This window comes from Neophocaena asiaeorientalis, unplaced genomic scaffold, assembly GCF_003031525.2.
Source record: "Neophocaena asiaeorientalis asiaeorientalis breed wild unplaced genomic scaffold, Neophocaena_asiaeorientalis_V1.1 scaffold122, whole genome shotgun sequence".
NCBI classification, from domain to species: domain Eukaryota; kingdom Metazoa; phylum Chordata; class Mammalia; order Artiodactyla; family Phocoenidae; genus Neophocaena; species Neophocaena asiaeorientalis.
The window spans coordinates 388,439-403,737 of NW_020172725.1; the positions used below are offsets into that span (position 1 = coordinate 388,439).

Here is a 15,299-nt window from a genome sequence, read left to right on the forward strand (position 1 = left end):
TTGTTCATCTGTGTTGCATCTGTTCTGGTCTTGGTAGTTTACCAAGCTTACCAAGCGGTGGCCATGAACTTCACTGGCTGAGGGGGAGAGCTGACCACTGTGAACAGGCCCTGGAGATGGACACTACTGAGGAACTGATTCTCTAAGGTCCACCCACCAAATACTGCTACTTTGTTATTACTGTAGCCCTCTCCTTGATAGAAATTTAAGAGATTTTACAATAAGCAGAACTGGAAGTTACTTTTGAGCCCTTAATTAAAACTGGTAAAGTGGTGCTATATTTTTACTTCTTTCACTGGAATTTCCTCTCTTGAAATAGTTAAAACTCTAATTTATCGAAGAGATATTTCCATGTCTATTTCAGTATACAGAAAGTCACCTGTGTTAGGAGGATGCTTACAAAGTATCTTAAATCGAAGTCTCTCCTAAGACTCACAACAGCGCCCAGATATGGTGTAGTCAATGTATATCACTCTACTTTTATTCATGAAAATAAAGGACTACAGCTTTCAGCCACAACAGTCTATACCTCACTTTTCTTTTTCCTTCTTTTCTCCCACTATCATCACATACTCCTTTCTTCCCTTCTGTGGTACTTATGACTTAGACCAGTGGTTCTCACATTAGAATTATCTGGGATGCTTTAAAATAAATCCTAAGGCTTGGGATTTAGTCACGTAATCAACACTCCCTCCTCCCCAATATCACTTTTGACCTACCTTAATGGTTCTAAGAACTGGGGACAGTAGTCAAGTGGAAAAAAAAAAAAAGCACTGAATTCAGGGTCAAAAATTCTATCATATTCAAGCCCTTGGGCAATTAATTCATCTCTTCACGAACTCCCACATCTGTAAAAAGTACCACTCATCTACTTCAGGATTGTTGTTGAGTATTAAATACAATAGCACATGTGGCAGTTTTTAGTACAGGTAAAAAGTGCTGTACAAGAGAGAAGATGGTAGTATTACCAACATCCCTGCTTTTCATATTTGGACCCTTTTGGAAATTTCCAGTCCTTGGAGTGAACCTAAATATGGACATATAGAGAAATGTTACTAACCCTTAAAGGTAGAAGCAACTTTCATTAATCTTTCTTAGCTACCTTATTACCTAAGAACCTAGGCTCCTACCGTGGCTTTTCTTTCTACTGAGCACAGCATCATTCTCAGGCCACTCCTTGAAGGCCAAAGTGGGCCTTCTTCATCTCTACTTTCCACTTAGAAAGGGCGCAATAAATGTTGCAAAATAAATAACACCTGGGCGGACATTCACTGGTATTTACCACTCCACACTCTGCCCAAATCCGTATTTAATTTATGCTAAAGAGGAAAGCTAAAATTTTCAACATTAAAAAAAGGCAGAGGGCTTCCCTGGTGGCGCAGTGGTTGGGAGTCCGCCTGCTGATGCAGGGGACGCAGTTCATTGCCGGTCCGGGAGGATCCCACACGCCGCGGAGCGGCTGGGCCCGTGAGCCATGGCCGCTGAGCCTGCGCGTCTGGAGACCACCAGGGAAGCCCTGTTTCTGTACTTTTAAGCGGCTGTTTCAAGCTTTGGCAGCAGCGGGCTGGAATGTAAGCTAAGCTGAGAGCACTATACCTCAGGAACTGGGACTTCTCCGCGAGAGATAAGGATGACGGGACAGAAGGCGGCCCTCTCAGCCTCTTCGCTCCGGCCGGCCTTCCTCGTGTACGCGGGCGGACAGAGTGCCCACTCACCTGTATAGGTCATAGCCCGCGGCGCGCTCGGACCCCTTGGTCGGAGCGGTGGCGTGCTCCGAAAGCCGGACAAAGCGGAGCCGCATGCCGCCCTCCTCCTTAGGCCGGGCCCGTTTGCTGGGGGAGATGATTTGCGCCTCTTGAGAGCAGGGCATGGCAGGGCAGAACGTGAACACAAAGGACCAGGCGGAACAAGAGACAGCAGGGTGAGCGCAGCGCGCCAGTTCTAAACTTCCCGCCAACAACTCCCCGCCCCGCCCTCCCTACCCCCCCGGCCCAGCCCACGGTTCTGGCTGAGAGGGGAGATGGGTCTCAAATTTGGGGCTGGAAATCCTCCTCGGAAAAGATCTGGGAACAGAAAGTAGTAAGCCTTTTCAAGCTTTCCAAACTCAACGCATGGATCCAAAGTTAGTGGCAGCTTCTCTGGCCTTGCCCTCACCCCAAAATAGAAAACCACTTCGCTTCCCCATGAGGGGACGCGAATGAACTCGCTCCCGCGCCGCTAGGGCTGCGGTCCCTCCCACTCCCCCCCCCAACGCCCAAAGCCCAAGGGCTTCCTCGGGCCCTGCCTGTTGGCCCGCCCCATCTGCGGCCAGGGGACGGGCGCGGGGTCAGCCGGCCGGCACCCAGCCTCTCCACGCCGTGTCCTTCCAGCCTGGGCCCCGACATTACTGGCGCTGCGGCAACCTCGGCTCAGACTGCGGGCGCTGGTCAGCGGCCGGAGCGCCGGGAGCTACACGTCTCCCCTGCGGGGTGGGATCGAGGGACGAACCTGGCCAGGAGGGCCCTGCGGCCTCCGTTCTCGGTCTCGCCTGGCGCGCGCCGTTAAACACAGAGCGGAGCAAAGACGGAAGGAAATGGTAGCCGAGCACTGGGCGAGGGCAGAGGTAAGTCATTTGCCCGAGTTTGGGCGCAGGTTGGTGCCGCTACTGCAGGCGCGCGCCAAGTCTGCACCGAAAGACGCGTCCCAGTCAAATGACCTCGGAAGCAGTAACCGCCGCCGTTTGACGAGGGGCGCACGGAGGCGGCGCATCAACAGTCCTCGGGCGGGGGTAGGCCCGGGTCCTCCCGGAAAGCTGTGCACTCGGCGTCCTGAATTTCGCTGCTGCCTCCGGCTGCCTCTGCCTCCCTCTGTCGACTCTCACCTTTCATCTGGCGCTGGTTTTCCGAGGTCCGGGCCCAGCGCTCTGTCGATTTACCTGGGACGGTGCAGCCCGCGGCCATGACTCGCTGGCTTCTAATCTCAGGGGCCCCAAAGGCGACGCAACCGCATCACGATGCCCGTGACGGTCACCGCTCAGTGCTGCGCCCTAGGCGGTGGGCAAGGCAGCGAGTTCGATTTCCCTCCAACACTGAAGAGTACAAGCTGGAGTGTTGTGGAGTGTTGTTTATTCTCAAAGGGGGCGGGGGACACAGTCTTGAGGATAAACCACAGGGACATCTCGGTTGAAATCCTAGCACTCTTTCGGATGACCCCACAAGAGCAGAGAGGAAGACCCCTGTAACTGATTCGAACAAAAGTTCCGGGCCACACTGGTATAATTTACAGTGGGGATGAGTAAATAACTTTTCAGATAATTGTAAATTGATTTTTCTAGGATACGAGTATCTCCACATACCTCTGGAACTGACGCTAAAATCTCAAAACTAAATTGTAATGCATTTTGTCAACAGAAATGCAAACTATAGGGCAGTTTTAGGAAAATGACCAATAAAAATATTAGGGAATTGTTGGGGAAGTTTTCAGACTTCCTGGCTGTGCCTTTCCTTACAGACCCCACCTTTTCGGTCTCCTTTACTGGCTCTTCCTCTTAAATGCTGGAATTCCTCTGGGCGAGGAATGCTTTATTTACACTTTTCACCCATGGCTTTAAATATCTGTACTCTGAGGACTCCCCAGATTTATACCTATAGCAAGGTGATCTGGGCCCTCCTCTTCAACCTTCTTTAGAGCCTTCTGGCTCACCCCTGTTGCTCCTGGCCACAGCGGCATTCTAACAGTTTCTAGACCCACCAGCCTTTCCTGCCTGGGAGTCTATACACATCCTTCCTTGATTTATGCTCCATGTGTTTCAAGTCTCGCTCATCTCGGAAAGACCTTCCCTGACAAACAACTGAAGTAGCTGCCCTTTGTTTCCCTCACCACCATTTTCTAGCACACAATCAGTTTTTTTCTATTCACACCACTTGTTACTACAGTCTGTATCTCTTCTATGTATTTATTTTCTTGTTCATTGTCTATTTGCTCTAGTAGACAGAAGCTCCATGAGGGCAGGGACCAAATGTGTCTTCGTTCACCATTGTACTCCCGGGGCCTAGCTTAGTGCCTGGCTCAGAATGTGCTTGATAACTATTTGTTGTATGAATGAATGAATGATAAGAGATCTCATTGCTATTCCATTGGGACCCTGCATATGATCTCAAAGTCTTCTGATTTTTCCACCCATTCCTTTAATTTTTAATCAGAAGTTTGTTCCATATAATGCTTTTTCAAGGTCTACACTGAAAAACATCAATCCCTTCCTAACCCCTCCACAAACACCCTCCCTCAACTCTCACTCCTCAGGGGCAATACTTCCAACTTTTTTTGGCTCTTTCTATTGGAATCTACCTCCCTGTTTCTAAATTTTATGTTGCTATTTATTTTTTTAATGGCATAGAAATGACCTTCTGAATTAGAGTGGTTGAGGATTAAGTCTCTTAACCCCCTCTCCACCCCATTCTGCCAATAGTTTTGTAACAATTTTTTGTGTAAGTCAGCAGTTAGTATTTACTTTATCATGGCTGTTAAATAGTGACTTCAGAGGTGAGTAATATGATAGGAGTATTTCGGTTTTTTACACCTGTCCCCCTCAAGTTTATAACTGCCTTATTTTTCTATTTTTATTGGTGATGGTGTTTTTCATTCACCCATTGCTTGTTTTCTCCAAATGTTCCAGGGATCCTATACCTTAAACATCTATCACATCAAATGAAACACTGAAACTTAAATCCCCTATCAGTTCAGATTTTCCCTCCCTCACTCCTCTATTCTTTTGCTCTGGTCTGTGCAAGTGACCCTCTAGTCCTGCTGAATAACTGTTATCCTGGGACTTCCCTTTGCCCCTATCTTATGTTGGAGCCCTGGTTTTATGGATCTAGTATCTTCCTTTTAGTTTACTTCCTCATTTTGCTGAAGTACTTTCTCTAGTAATTTCCTAAGGAAGTTTGCATTAAAGATAGTTTGAATCCTTGCATATCCTAAAATGTAGTGACTGTAATGACTCCTTTACCCAGACCAACGAATGAAGTGAGCTTCATTCGTGAAACTTCTTAGAACCAGTAGTGAGATCTGCCTTATCTTTTATAACACTTACCATATCATTCATTAGCTATATACTCCCCTTGTGTAATCATCTCAACTACATGCATTTATCTTTCACATTAGTAAAAGTCATAAACTTTTATGAATGCTTTGAAGCACCTACTTCAGTATTTTACACTGGAAATGTTTTGTTTGGCTCCTTACAATAGCTAACACCAAGAAAGTATTAAGCTATTCTATTAATGTGGAGACTGAAAATTATATTGTTGTCACTTTTCATCTGAGTTTATTTTAGATTGAAAAGAGAAGAGGGAATAATCCAGCTGGAAAAGAGTAACAGGTTAGGGGTCTGAACCACTAAGCGTTTAAAGAATATTCCTTATGACACTGAAATATAATTTTATATGAAAATACACCTTAAATTCAAGATACTACAGTAAAGAAGAACCAGACATGTTTATTTCGTGCTGTATATTGATCAGAATATAATTATCCTATCAGTCATGCTGATAATTTAATTACTTAAATCTTGTGCCAGAGAACCTACTGAGAATGCAAGTCTGTACTTTCAAGCAAAGTTGTCCTTCCTATCTTTGCCATTTTAGGGATTTTTCTCTTTTTAACAAGGACGTACATGGTGATTACTTTATATTCCAGGTATATTCTAAGTGCTTTATAAATATTAACTCATTTAATCACAACAAACAGAGAAAACAAGTGCTATTACTATCCCCATCATACAGATGGGGAAACCAAAGCACAGAGAGGTCAAATAATTTGCCTAAGACCACACAGCTCACAACCAGAAAGAGATGGAGCCAAGAGTCAACTTCAGGTGGTCTGGCTTCAGAGTCCTTGCACTTAGCCACTCTCTGGATTTATATATGCCTAATGAGACTATGACAACTCTTCTTAATACTGAGCCTGGCCCTTGTTCTCCAGGTCTGGGAAAGATGTGTGTAGAAAATTAACCAGACATTCTTCGTTTCACAGTTGACCGTGGCCTCCTTGTTCAAACATTTCTTCACCGGGACATACTCTGGTTTTCCTCCCACATCACCTGTCTCTTCTCTGTCTCCCACATCACCTGTCTCTTTTCTGTCTCTTCTCTTTTCAACCTTTTCTCTGGCTCAAGATAAAAAGCCTTAGAATCTTGCTTCCTCCCCTTTTCTCTCAGATCTTCCCTTATCTAAAAATAGTTTTCTTCTAAGCAACACCTAATGCTTTACCCTATTTGATTTTTCTTCATAGCACAATACTACATGAAATTATGTACATATTTATTCATTTCACTTGTATGTTTCTTCCACTAGCATGTAAACTCCATACTAGATTCAAATCTATCCTAATTTGGGCTCCTTTCATATGTTCTCTGTTTGTTTTTACCCCTTGTGCCTTTTAAATTTTATTATTAATTTTCTTTAAATTAATTTAATTATTTTATTTTTTCCCTCTATTAATTTAGAAGTTTTACTCTCTGATTCTGTTGTTTCAGATAAATTAAAACACACATGCTTAATTCATGAGTTTCAAAGATCTAAAACAAAATTATTATCTTTCTTCTGGATAACATAAGGACCTTAGAATGCTTTGACTCCGTTAATTTTTCTTTTGGCATATATACTATTATTGTCTAGTATTTTAAACATTTTTTTTTTTTAGTTATTTCTGACATATACATTTTAAAATAATAACTACAATTATGACTTATAACATTATACCAGAACATATAAGATTTTTAGAAATTTCATGTAATGTCTGAAACATTTATATTAACATATTTCCATACAAATAATCCAAAGAAAATTTAGTACTACTTGTTTTTTTTGTTTGTTTTATACTGCAGGTTCTTATTAGTCATCAATTTTATACACATCAGTGTATACATGTCAATCCCAGTTGCCCAGTGCAATTAGTCCACTAGACTGTTGATGGGTGGGGCTGGGTTCCCCCTCTGTTGGTTGTTTGGCCTGAGGCAAACCAACACTGAAGCCTACCTGGGCTCTTTGGTGGGGCTAATGACAGAGTCTGGGAGGGCTCATGCCAAGGAGTACTTCCCAGAACTTCTGCTGCCAGTGTCCTTGTCCCTATGGTGAAACAGAGCCACCCCCCACCTCTGCAGGAGACCCTCCAATACTAGCCGGTAGGTCTCGTTCAGTCTCCCCTGGGGTCACTGCTCCTTCCCTTGGGTCCCGATGCACACACTACTTTGTGTGTGCCCCCCAAAAGTGGAGTCTCTGTTTCCCACAGTCCTGTCAAAGTCCTGCAATCAATTCCCACTAGGCTTCATAGTCTGACTCTCTAGGAATTCCTCCTCCTGTTGCTGGACCCCCAGGTTGGGAAGCCTGACGTGGGGCTCAGAAACTTCACTCCAGTGGGTGGACTTCTGTTGTATAAGTGTTCGCCAGTCTGTGAGTCACCCACCCAACAGTCGTGGGATTTGATTTTACTGTGATTGCACCCCTCCTACTGTCTCATTGTGGCTTCTCCTTTGTCTTTGGATGTGGGGTATCTTTTTTTGGTGAGTTCCAGTGTCTTCCTGTTGATGATTGTCCAGCAGCTAGTTGTGATTCTGGTGTTCTTGCAAGAGGGAGTGAGAACACTTCCTTCTACTCTGCCATCTTGGTTCCTCCTCCTGGTATTTTAAACATATCTTTTCTTAAATCCCAATAAGCATTATTATTACTATTTTTTTCAGTCATTTAAAAAAATGTTTGCCCAGACTTTTATCATTTTCTTTGTTTTTCTTTCTGCACCTCAAACCTCCATCTCAGATTAGTGTCCTTTTGCTCAGACTTTCTATGGAGAGGTTTTTCAGTAGGTGAACTTTCTCAGTTTTTGTCAGTTTAAACTAAGGGTCCCCAACCCCCAGGCTAACTGTGTGGCCTGTTAGGAACTGGGCCGCACAGCAGGAGGTGAGCAGTGGGCTAGTGAGCGAAGCTTCATCTGTATTTACAGCGGCTCCCCATCACTCGCATTAACGCCTGAGCTCTGCCTCCTGTCAGATCAGCGGTGGCTTTAGATTCTTAGGTTCTTACAGGAGCACGAACCCTACTGTGAACTGCTCATGCAAGGGATCTAGGCTGCGCACTCCTATGAGAATCTAATGCCTGATGATCTGAGGTGGAGCTGAGGCAGTGATGCTAGGGCTGGGGAGTGGCTGCAAATACAGATTAGCAGAGACGTTTGACTGCACAGAGACCATAATAAATAAATTGCAGGCTCACAGCAAAACCCTATCAGTGAGTGGCAAGTGAAAACAAGCTCAGGGCTCCCACTGATTCTGCATTATAGTGAGCTGTATAATTATTTCATTATATATTACAATGTACTAAGAATACAAATAAAGTGTACAATAAATGTAATGCGCTTGGATCATCCCGAAACCATCCCTCCCCTCACCCCGGTCTGTGGAAAAATTGTCTTCCGTGAAACTGGTCCCTTTTGCCAAAAAGGTTGGGGACCGCTGGTTTAAACAAAACTCTTGAACTCTTCTTCAGGGGTAGTTCATTCTTTGACAATCATTCAGGAATGGAAGCAGTGAGAATATTAATGGGAAAATATCATAATTCCCCATAACTGCACAATCCTGTAGCTGAATTTAGAACATCCCAACATGGGCAAAAATAACTCGTTTATCATTGCCACACTTCATGTTGGCTAGAAATATGTGCAAGCCCCAAAATGACAGAAGCTATACTTTGGGTTCTGGTACCAAAAATTTAGAAGTTCTCCTTTGTTTCAAGCCCAGAGTTTTTTACACCAAGGAAAAGCACCAGTTAGCCTGAAGTTGGTGAGTCATATGCCTAGCTTTTGTAAAAGGGCAATTATAATAAAGGAGATGGGAAAGAACTAGTATATAGGCAGATCAATTTCAGTATAAAGTACATATGTATCACTATCTAGAAGTTCAGTCTTTTAAAACTGTTTGGTCCAGAATGCCATCAAGATACTTCCTGGGATGTCTTTTGTTCCCCCAGGAGTATCTATAGCCCAATTTTAAAACAGTAAACTAGCATATGACTTGTGAAACCCACAAGAATGCTCCTACAAGGCTCTTGGGAAGAACACAGAGATCAGATAAATATATGTAGCCTTTCAATTTCATAAAATCAGCACATGGATCTTAACCATATAAGTAGCTCAGAAGGTTGACACTAATGTGAGCAGCTGTTAAAAAACAAGGAACTAGCCGATAGTCAACAAAACAGGTATTTATTGCTACAAAACTACTTTTGACTAACTCACAAATTACTGCCAGAAAAGATCAAGGGGATCAGAATAATTAACATACAAACTCAGAACTATAGTTCTCACTATGCACTGAGTACCCAATCTCTTAACATAATCATGAAAAGCTGACTCTGAATTATGCCATTCTGTATAGGAGTACCAGAAAGTGAAAGTTCTGTAAATAACAGCCCAGAGAAGGACTATTGTTATTTCATTTTAAAACATCATCAACTTTTCAGGAAGAAAATAAAAGCAGATGGCTTAAGAGCAGGGTACACGTGAGAATCATCTAGAAAGACTGGTCAGATGCACATGTCCAAACCGTACTACAAACTGACTACTCTTGATCTACAGGGTGATTCTTGTTGCCCACACTTAGTTAAGGACCACCGCTTTAGGGAATTTATTTCTAGAGAATCTGCTGGGGTCAAGACTTGTTAGAAAGAATTTCTTCACATTTAACCAATATTATGAATTTTACCAAAATCACTGTACTCAGGATCATTTTGATAGAGATTCCATTACCTTAAAAATAGAGGCAGGTCCAAGGCCTTTGTTCTTAACAATAAATTTGCAGCTATAATTTTACCAAGAATAATTGCAGACCAAGCATCATTCAGAATATCTGCTAGTTTCTTGGTTAAGCCAAAGGGAGGCCATTAAAGCAGGTCACAAAAGGTGCTCTACCAAAAGTTAAATAGGACTAAGAGGCTGAAATTTACTATAGAACGTAAAGTGAAAGTTTCAGCAATAAGAAATGATATATTTGACAATTTTAATTGCAAGGCTAGGAAAAGAGGAAAGGGTTAGGGGAAGGAGGGTTATATGGATTAAACTGGAAAGTTGTCTGAGAACTAAGTCAGCTCTATACTTCTACTGTCTTTCTTGGCTCACATGATCTCTTTCAAATCATGTCTCCCTCTTTCACCTTCGAAGAGCATCTGATTGGACTGGAAAATTAGCTATATAATATATTGTCATGTAACCATCCCTACTGACTAGCCCCCGGTTCAAGATTAGTTGCATTGTCCACTCTGGCCAGAGTCGTAGAAATGGTTTCACCCCAGCACACTGACTGATTTTATCAGTAGGGCTGTGTAACTGGTAAACGCTGCAAGACTTTATAAACCAACCAGTGTATTCCTATTGTTCAACATGTTTGGTGATGAAGCCCCTGGAAAATCCTGTTGACCGGTCTCTCCAAGGACTCTTTTCAGGGCATTTTCAGCAGTATTCATTAACCTTCCACTTTGAACTTTGGCAGGTCCAGAAGAGGCACTTCAGACCTTCTGATATTTACGGGAGCTCAGTTGGGAAACATTGCCATTTGTAGGCTCTTGAACAGGGAAGTCGAATGAGTAGTGTAATAGTGGACAAGCGTTTGGTGAGTAACAGTTTCTAAGATGACCTAGAGACTTGAGAGCCTGGAGAAATTAAAAATTTTCTATTGTGCTAATCCAAGCTTGAGGTGAGGAAGACTGTATAAGTTTTTACATTGCTGCTGTAACAAATGACCACAGCAAATAACCTTAGTGGCTTAAACAATACAAATTTATTATCTTCAGTTCTTTAGGTGTCAGAAGTCTGGCATGGGTCTCACAGGGCTAAAATCAAGGTGTTGGCAAGGCTGCAATCCTTTCTAGAAGCTCTAAGAGGGAACCCATTTCCTTGCCTTTTCTAGCTTCCAGAAGCTGACCACATTCCCTGCCTTGTGACCACCATCCTCTGTCTGCAGAAGCAGCAACAGCAGATTGAGTCCTTATGCTGCCATCTTTCTGGTTCTCTGATCATAGCTGGGAAAGTTTCTCCACTTTTAAGAAATCATGTTATTAGATTTGGCCCACCCAGATAATCCAGGATAATCCCTCTATCTCAAGGTCAGTAATCTTACTGACATCTGCAAAGTCCCTTTTGCCATATAAAGTAACATAATCACATTTTCCAGGGATCAAAGTGTAGATATCTTTGGGTGCCATTACTATGTGTACCATAAAACATCTAGAACAGATATTTTAGGCAATCAATAGGCCTTCTCTTTTAGCTGGGTTGATGGCCCATAGTCAATTTGGTATGGAAATGGGGTAGAAGAGGTAAAAGAAGATATTGAGATCAAGCCTAGTCATTTGGGTAATTTCACCCCTTTCAACCATTCTATGATGGGTGAAAGTCTGTCTGCCTGCTGCCTCTAAGAGGGACAGCCTGGTTCTCACGAAAGCACGGTGTCTAGGGGAAGCTTCCAGATTTGTAACCAATAAGCCTTACAAAAGCAGGCCTGGTTTTTTTCCCAAATGTTCCCAGGGATGGGCTTATTTTCTCACATTCCCTGAGAGCACTGGTGCCTCTCCTGTTGGCTCCCAGTTGCTGGAAACCATCTGCCTTCTTCTCCTCCTCTTCGCTCACATGGGCCCCATCTCAGTCAGGCTTACTTCTTGGAGGGAGCAAACGGGACCAGGGAGCAGGATGTGGAGAAAGACTGTGGAAGCAGAAGTCAGTGTTGGGGTGGGGCCACACTGGAACCGGTATGCTAGTAGAGACCCACTGGGTAGTTGATTTGGGTGCAGGCAAATGTGTGGCAGTCATTCTGAGCAGAATGTGAGCACCAGAGCCTTTCTGTACCCCAGGGAGTGGCTCCAGGAAAAAGGATGCCTAGCTAAGACACTACCTCTGAGAGTTTTGATATCTTTATTTCTCAGTCTCATTGGTTGCGCCTGATTTCCTCCATGACATTAAACAACTGTTGTATGATTTTTCTGTTGGTAGCACACAATTTTTCCAAATTAAAAAAAAAAAAAAGACAGGAACAAAAAGGTTATGCTTTTCATCTGTGTCTGTGTAAACAAACCCAGTAATTACCATAACTCAAATTGCTGCTGAAGCTCTCCATATTTTAATGTGTGCACTGTCGCTCTTGCTACTAAATCTCTGCCTATATCCTGGGAAGTTAATCCTGAATTAGGAAACAGAAAAACTGATTAAAATAACATTGGGCCAAGTCCATGATTTTTATATTCATAAGATTCAAAATTTCTGTGAGGGAATGTGCAATGCAAATTGAATTATCTTCCAGAGTAATAAAAAAAAAGAAGGAAACCAAAACAATGGAGAGAGATGCATCTCTCTCCATGCAGAGAGATGTATGAATTAGGCTTTCTGTGGTTTGGTTTAATGGTGATTCAATATTCCACTCCTCTGAAGCAACCTTGACTTACCAGGCTGCATAAACTCAATTCTCTTCAGTATAAAGTGAATATTATCCAGTTTTCAAGTAGCAACATTTCCTTAAGTTCTACACTTTTATCAAAAGAGGTTTTTCACTGAACTTTGAGGATAACATTATTAGTCCTTGCAAGTGTTCTAATCACGGTCTTTCTGGATTGCCTTTAGGACAAAAGAGCAGTTGTAAATGTTCAAAGAAAAATCAGGAAGGTGAAAGCCATTGTTTTTGTGCCTATCGGCATGGGGTAGGTGAAACTGAGTATTAAGGAAATAGTGTAGAAAATTCAGGTCTCCACATTTTCTTTTAATAAATGGGCTAATTTAAACTCTCTACCACCTATCTTTCTTTTTTCCCTCCATATCCACTCTTGTCCCTTTCTACCCTGTTTCCTGCCTGGGAAGGCTGACCTGTAGGGACTTAACCAATGAGCTCTCTTGCTCTCTGGCTTGCATTTGGGTTTGGCAATAGAGAGCCCCAGCAAGAGGTCAGAGGGAGAGGGGAGGGTAAGGTCAGAGTTCCCTCCGGATGGCTGTATCTCTCCGCTGAAGACCACTGCTCTTGTCATGGTTGCCCTTTCTTCCAGGCTCTGGAAACTGCTTTCTCCCCCTTTCCCTTCAGGCTTGGCACTGTTTGTTATAAGCTTCAGGGTACTGTACTCTCCTTCGTTGTTTTGGTTTCCCATATCTTGCCAAACCTTTATAAATACCCTCTTTAGTAAACACTCCTCAAATTATTCTAATTTGACTGAGCTCTGTTTCATATTTCAACCCTTACAGAGACAGAATCTGCCTCATCCAGCCCTATATCTAAATTCTTCCCACATCCTGGGGCCACCATCATTTCTTACCGGGACGACTAACTGACCTTTCTACTTCTACTCTTTATGGCTCAAAATCTTCTAAAAGTTTCTCATCACAAATATAATAAAGTCCAAATTCCCTGCCATGGTCCAGGGCCCTGTCAGACTGTTAACATTCAACTTCATCTTGAGTCACGCTCATCTCCCAGGTTCTAGAACCCACCAACTTCTCTTTGGCCTGAGGACCTCTGTCCATGTTGGTCACTCTGCCTGGAGTGTTCTGCTCCCCGTTCGTCGTATGGTTAGCACTGTCAAAGACAAAAACATGAGTAAGTGAGGAGATGGATTTTATTCAGGCTATTGCAATAGGGAAGCACCTCAGATCTGAAGATTAGAGTATGTATTAAGTTTCCTATGGTTGGTGTAACAAATCATTGCAAATTAGCGGCTTTAAACAATAGAAAGTTATCCTATTATTGTTGTGTGGGCCAGAAATCCAAAATGAATCTTATGTGGCTAAAATCGGGGTGTTGGCAGGGCCGTGCTGCCTCTGGAGGGTCCAGGGGAGAATATGTTCCCTTTCTTCTTCCCACATCTAGAGCTGAATTCCTTGTCTCCTGGTCCCTTCCTCTATCTTCAAAACCAGTGATGGAGCATCTTTTCTCTGACTCTGCTTCTCTCTGCTTCCATCACATGGCTGTCTTCTCTTTTATCTGTGGTCGAGTCTCCTGCTCCCCTCTTACAAGGATACTTGTGATTCTGTTTAGGGTCCAACCAGATAATCCAGGATAATTGTCCCAACTCAAGCTCATTAATCACATCTGCAAAAGCTCTTTTTCCGCATAAGGTAAGATATTCATAGATTCCAGGGATTAGGACCTGAGTATCTTGGAGGGCCATTTTCCAGCCTACTACAGCGTGTCTCAGCAGAGGGGGTTTGCCTTAGATTTTTATGGGGAGGAGTAGACAAGTTACAGGTGGGGTTATTTCTAGTTGGGATTGTTTTTTCAATCAGAGGAAGTTTCAGTGGAACAGGAAATGCTTAGCTGGTTTCAGGGGAACAAACAATTCTAATCTTGGCTAATTATTCATGAGACAAAGAAGAAAGAGGGTCACTGTCTGACCATGTCAACAGATTCAGGCAAAAGAGGAATGGTTTGGGTCTAACCTTGTCACCAGTAAAAATGGGAGCCATCTACAAATCTTGTGGGAGTCATGAGAAAGAGTGGATAGCAAGTCTTATCTAAGCCATGTGGGGAATGGTGGTTCATTGCAGTTAGTCATTTTCTAGAACACAAAGGGGTGGGGGATTTGGGGAAGAAAAGACTGGGGAGATTTCTTAACCATCACTGTTTTCTGGGAGCATAGAAGTCAGGTAGAGTTCAACACTGTCATCACTCTCTCGTCCTTAAATATATTTTCATAGATGCCCTCCCTGAACACCCTATGTAAGTACTGCCTTCTGCATTATTCTGTGTCATAGTTTCCTCTTTATTTCCTTCACATTATTTTTCACAATCCATAATTATTTTGTATACTTCTTTGCTTGTCTTTCTAGACCATAAACTTTTTTTTTTTTAACATCTTTATTGGGGTATAATTGCTTTACAATGGTGTGTTAGTTTCTGCTTTATAACAAAGTGAATCAGTTATACATATACATATGTTCCCATATGTCTTCCCTCTTGCGTCTCCCTCCCTCCCACTCTCCCTATCCCACCCCGCCAGGCTGTCACAAAGCACCAAGCTAATATCCCTGTGCCATGCGGCTGCTTCCCACTAGCTATCTACCTTACTACGTTTGTTAGTGTGTATATGTCCATGACTCTCTCTCGCCCTGTCAAAGCTCACCCTTCCCCCTCCCCATATCCTCAAGTCCGTTCTCCAGTAGGTCTGCGTCTTTATTCCTGTCTTACCCCTAGGTTCTTCATGACATTTTTTTTTCTTAAATTCCATATATATGTGTTAGCATACGGTATTTGTCTTTTTCTTTCTGACTTACTTCACTCTGTATGACAGACTCTAGGTCTA

The 15,299-nt window shown here is 43.0% G+C and overlaps 1 protein-coding gene and 1 long non-coding RNA gene across 5 annotated transcripts in view; one reads left to right on the plus strand and one right to left on the minus strand.

Annotated features, from left to right (window-relative positions):
- Positions 1 to 2,956, minus strand: part of DUT (deoxyuridine triphosphatase) — an 11,925-nt gene extending 8,969 nt beyond the window's left edge. The window contains exons 1-3 of one of the 3 annotated variants that reach the window (XM_024740287.1): positions 2,488 to 2,837; positions 1,983 to 2,063; positions 1,716 to 1,854 (exon numbers count right to left, since the gene is read on the minus strand). In XM_024740287.1, coding sequence (XP_024596055.1) covers positions 1,716 to 1,854; positions 1,983 to 2,063; positions 2,488 to 2,611 — 344 coding nt within the window. In that variant the 5' untranslated portion in view covers positions 2,612 to 2,837. Of the gene's footprint in view, positions 1 to 1,715; positions 1,855 to 1,982; positions 2,064 to 2,487; positions 2,838 to 2,860 lie in introns of those variants that run through there. The other 2 variants (XM_024740286.1, XM_024740285.1) reach the window with 2 other exon arrangements.
- LOC112396518 (uncharacterized) overlaps positions 2,465 to 15,299 on the plus strand; it is an 80,754-nt gene continuing 67,919 nt past the window's right edge. For both annotated transcript variants that reach the window (XR_003002584.1, XR_003002585.1), the window contains exon 1: positions 2,465 to 2,602. This is a non-coding gene — a long non-coding RNA (uncharacterized LOC112396518). The remainder of the gene's footprint in view (positions 2,603 to 15,299) is intronic.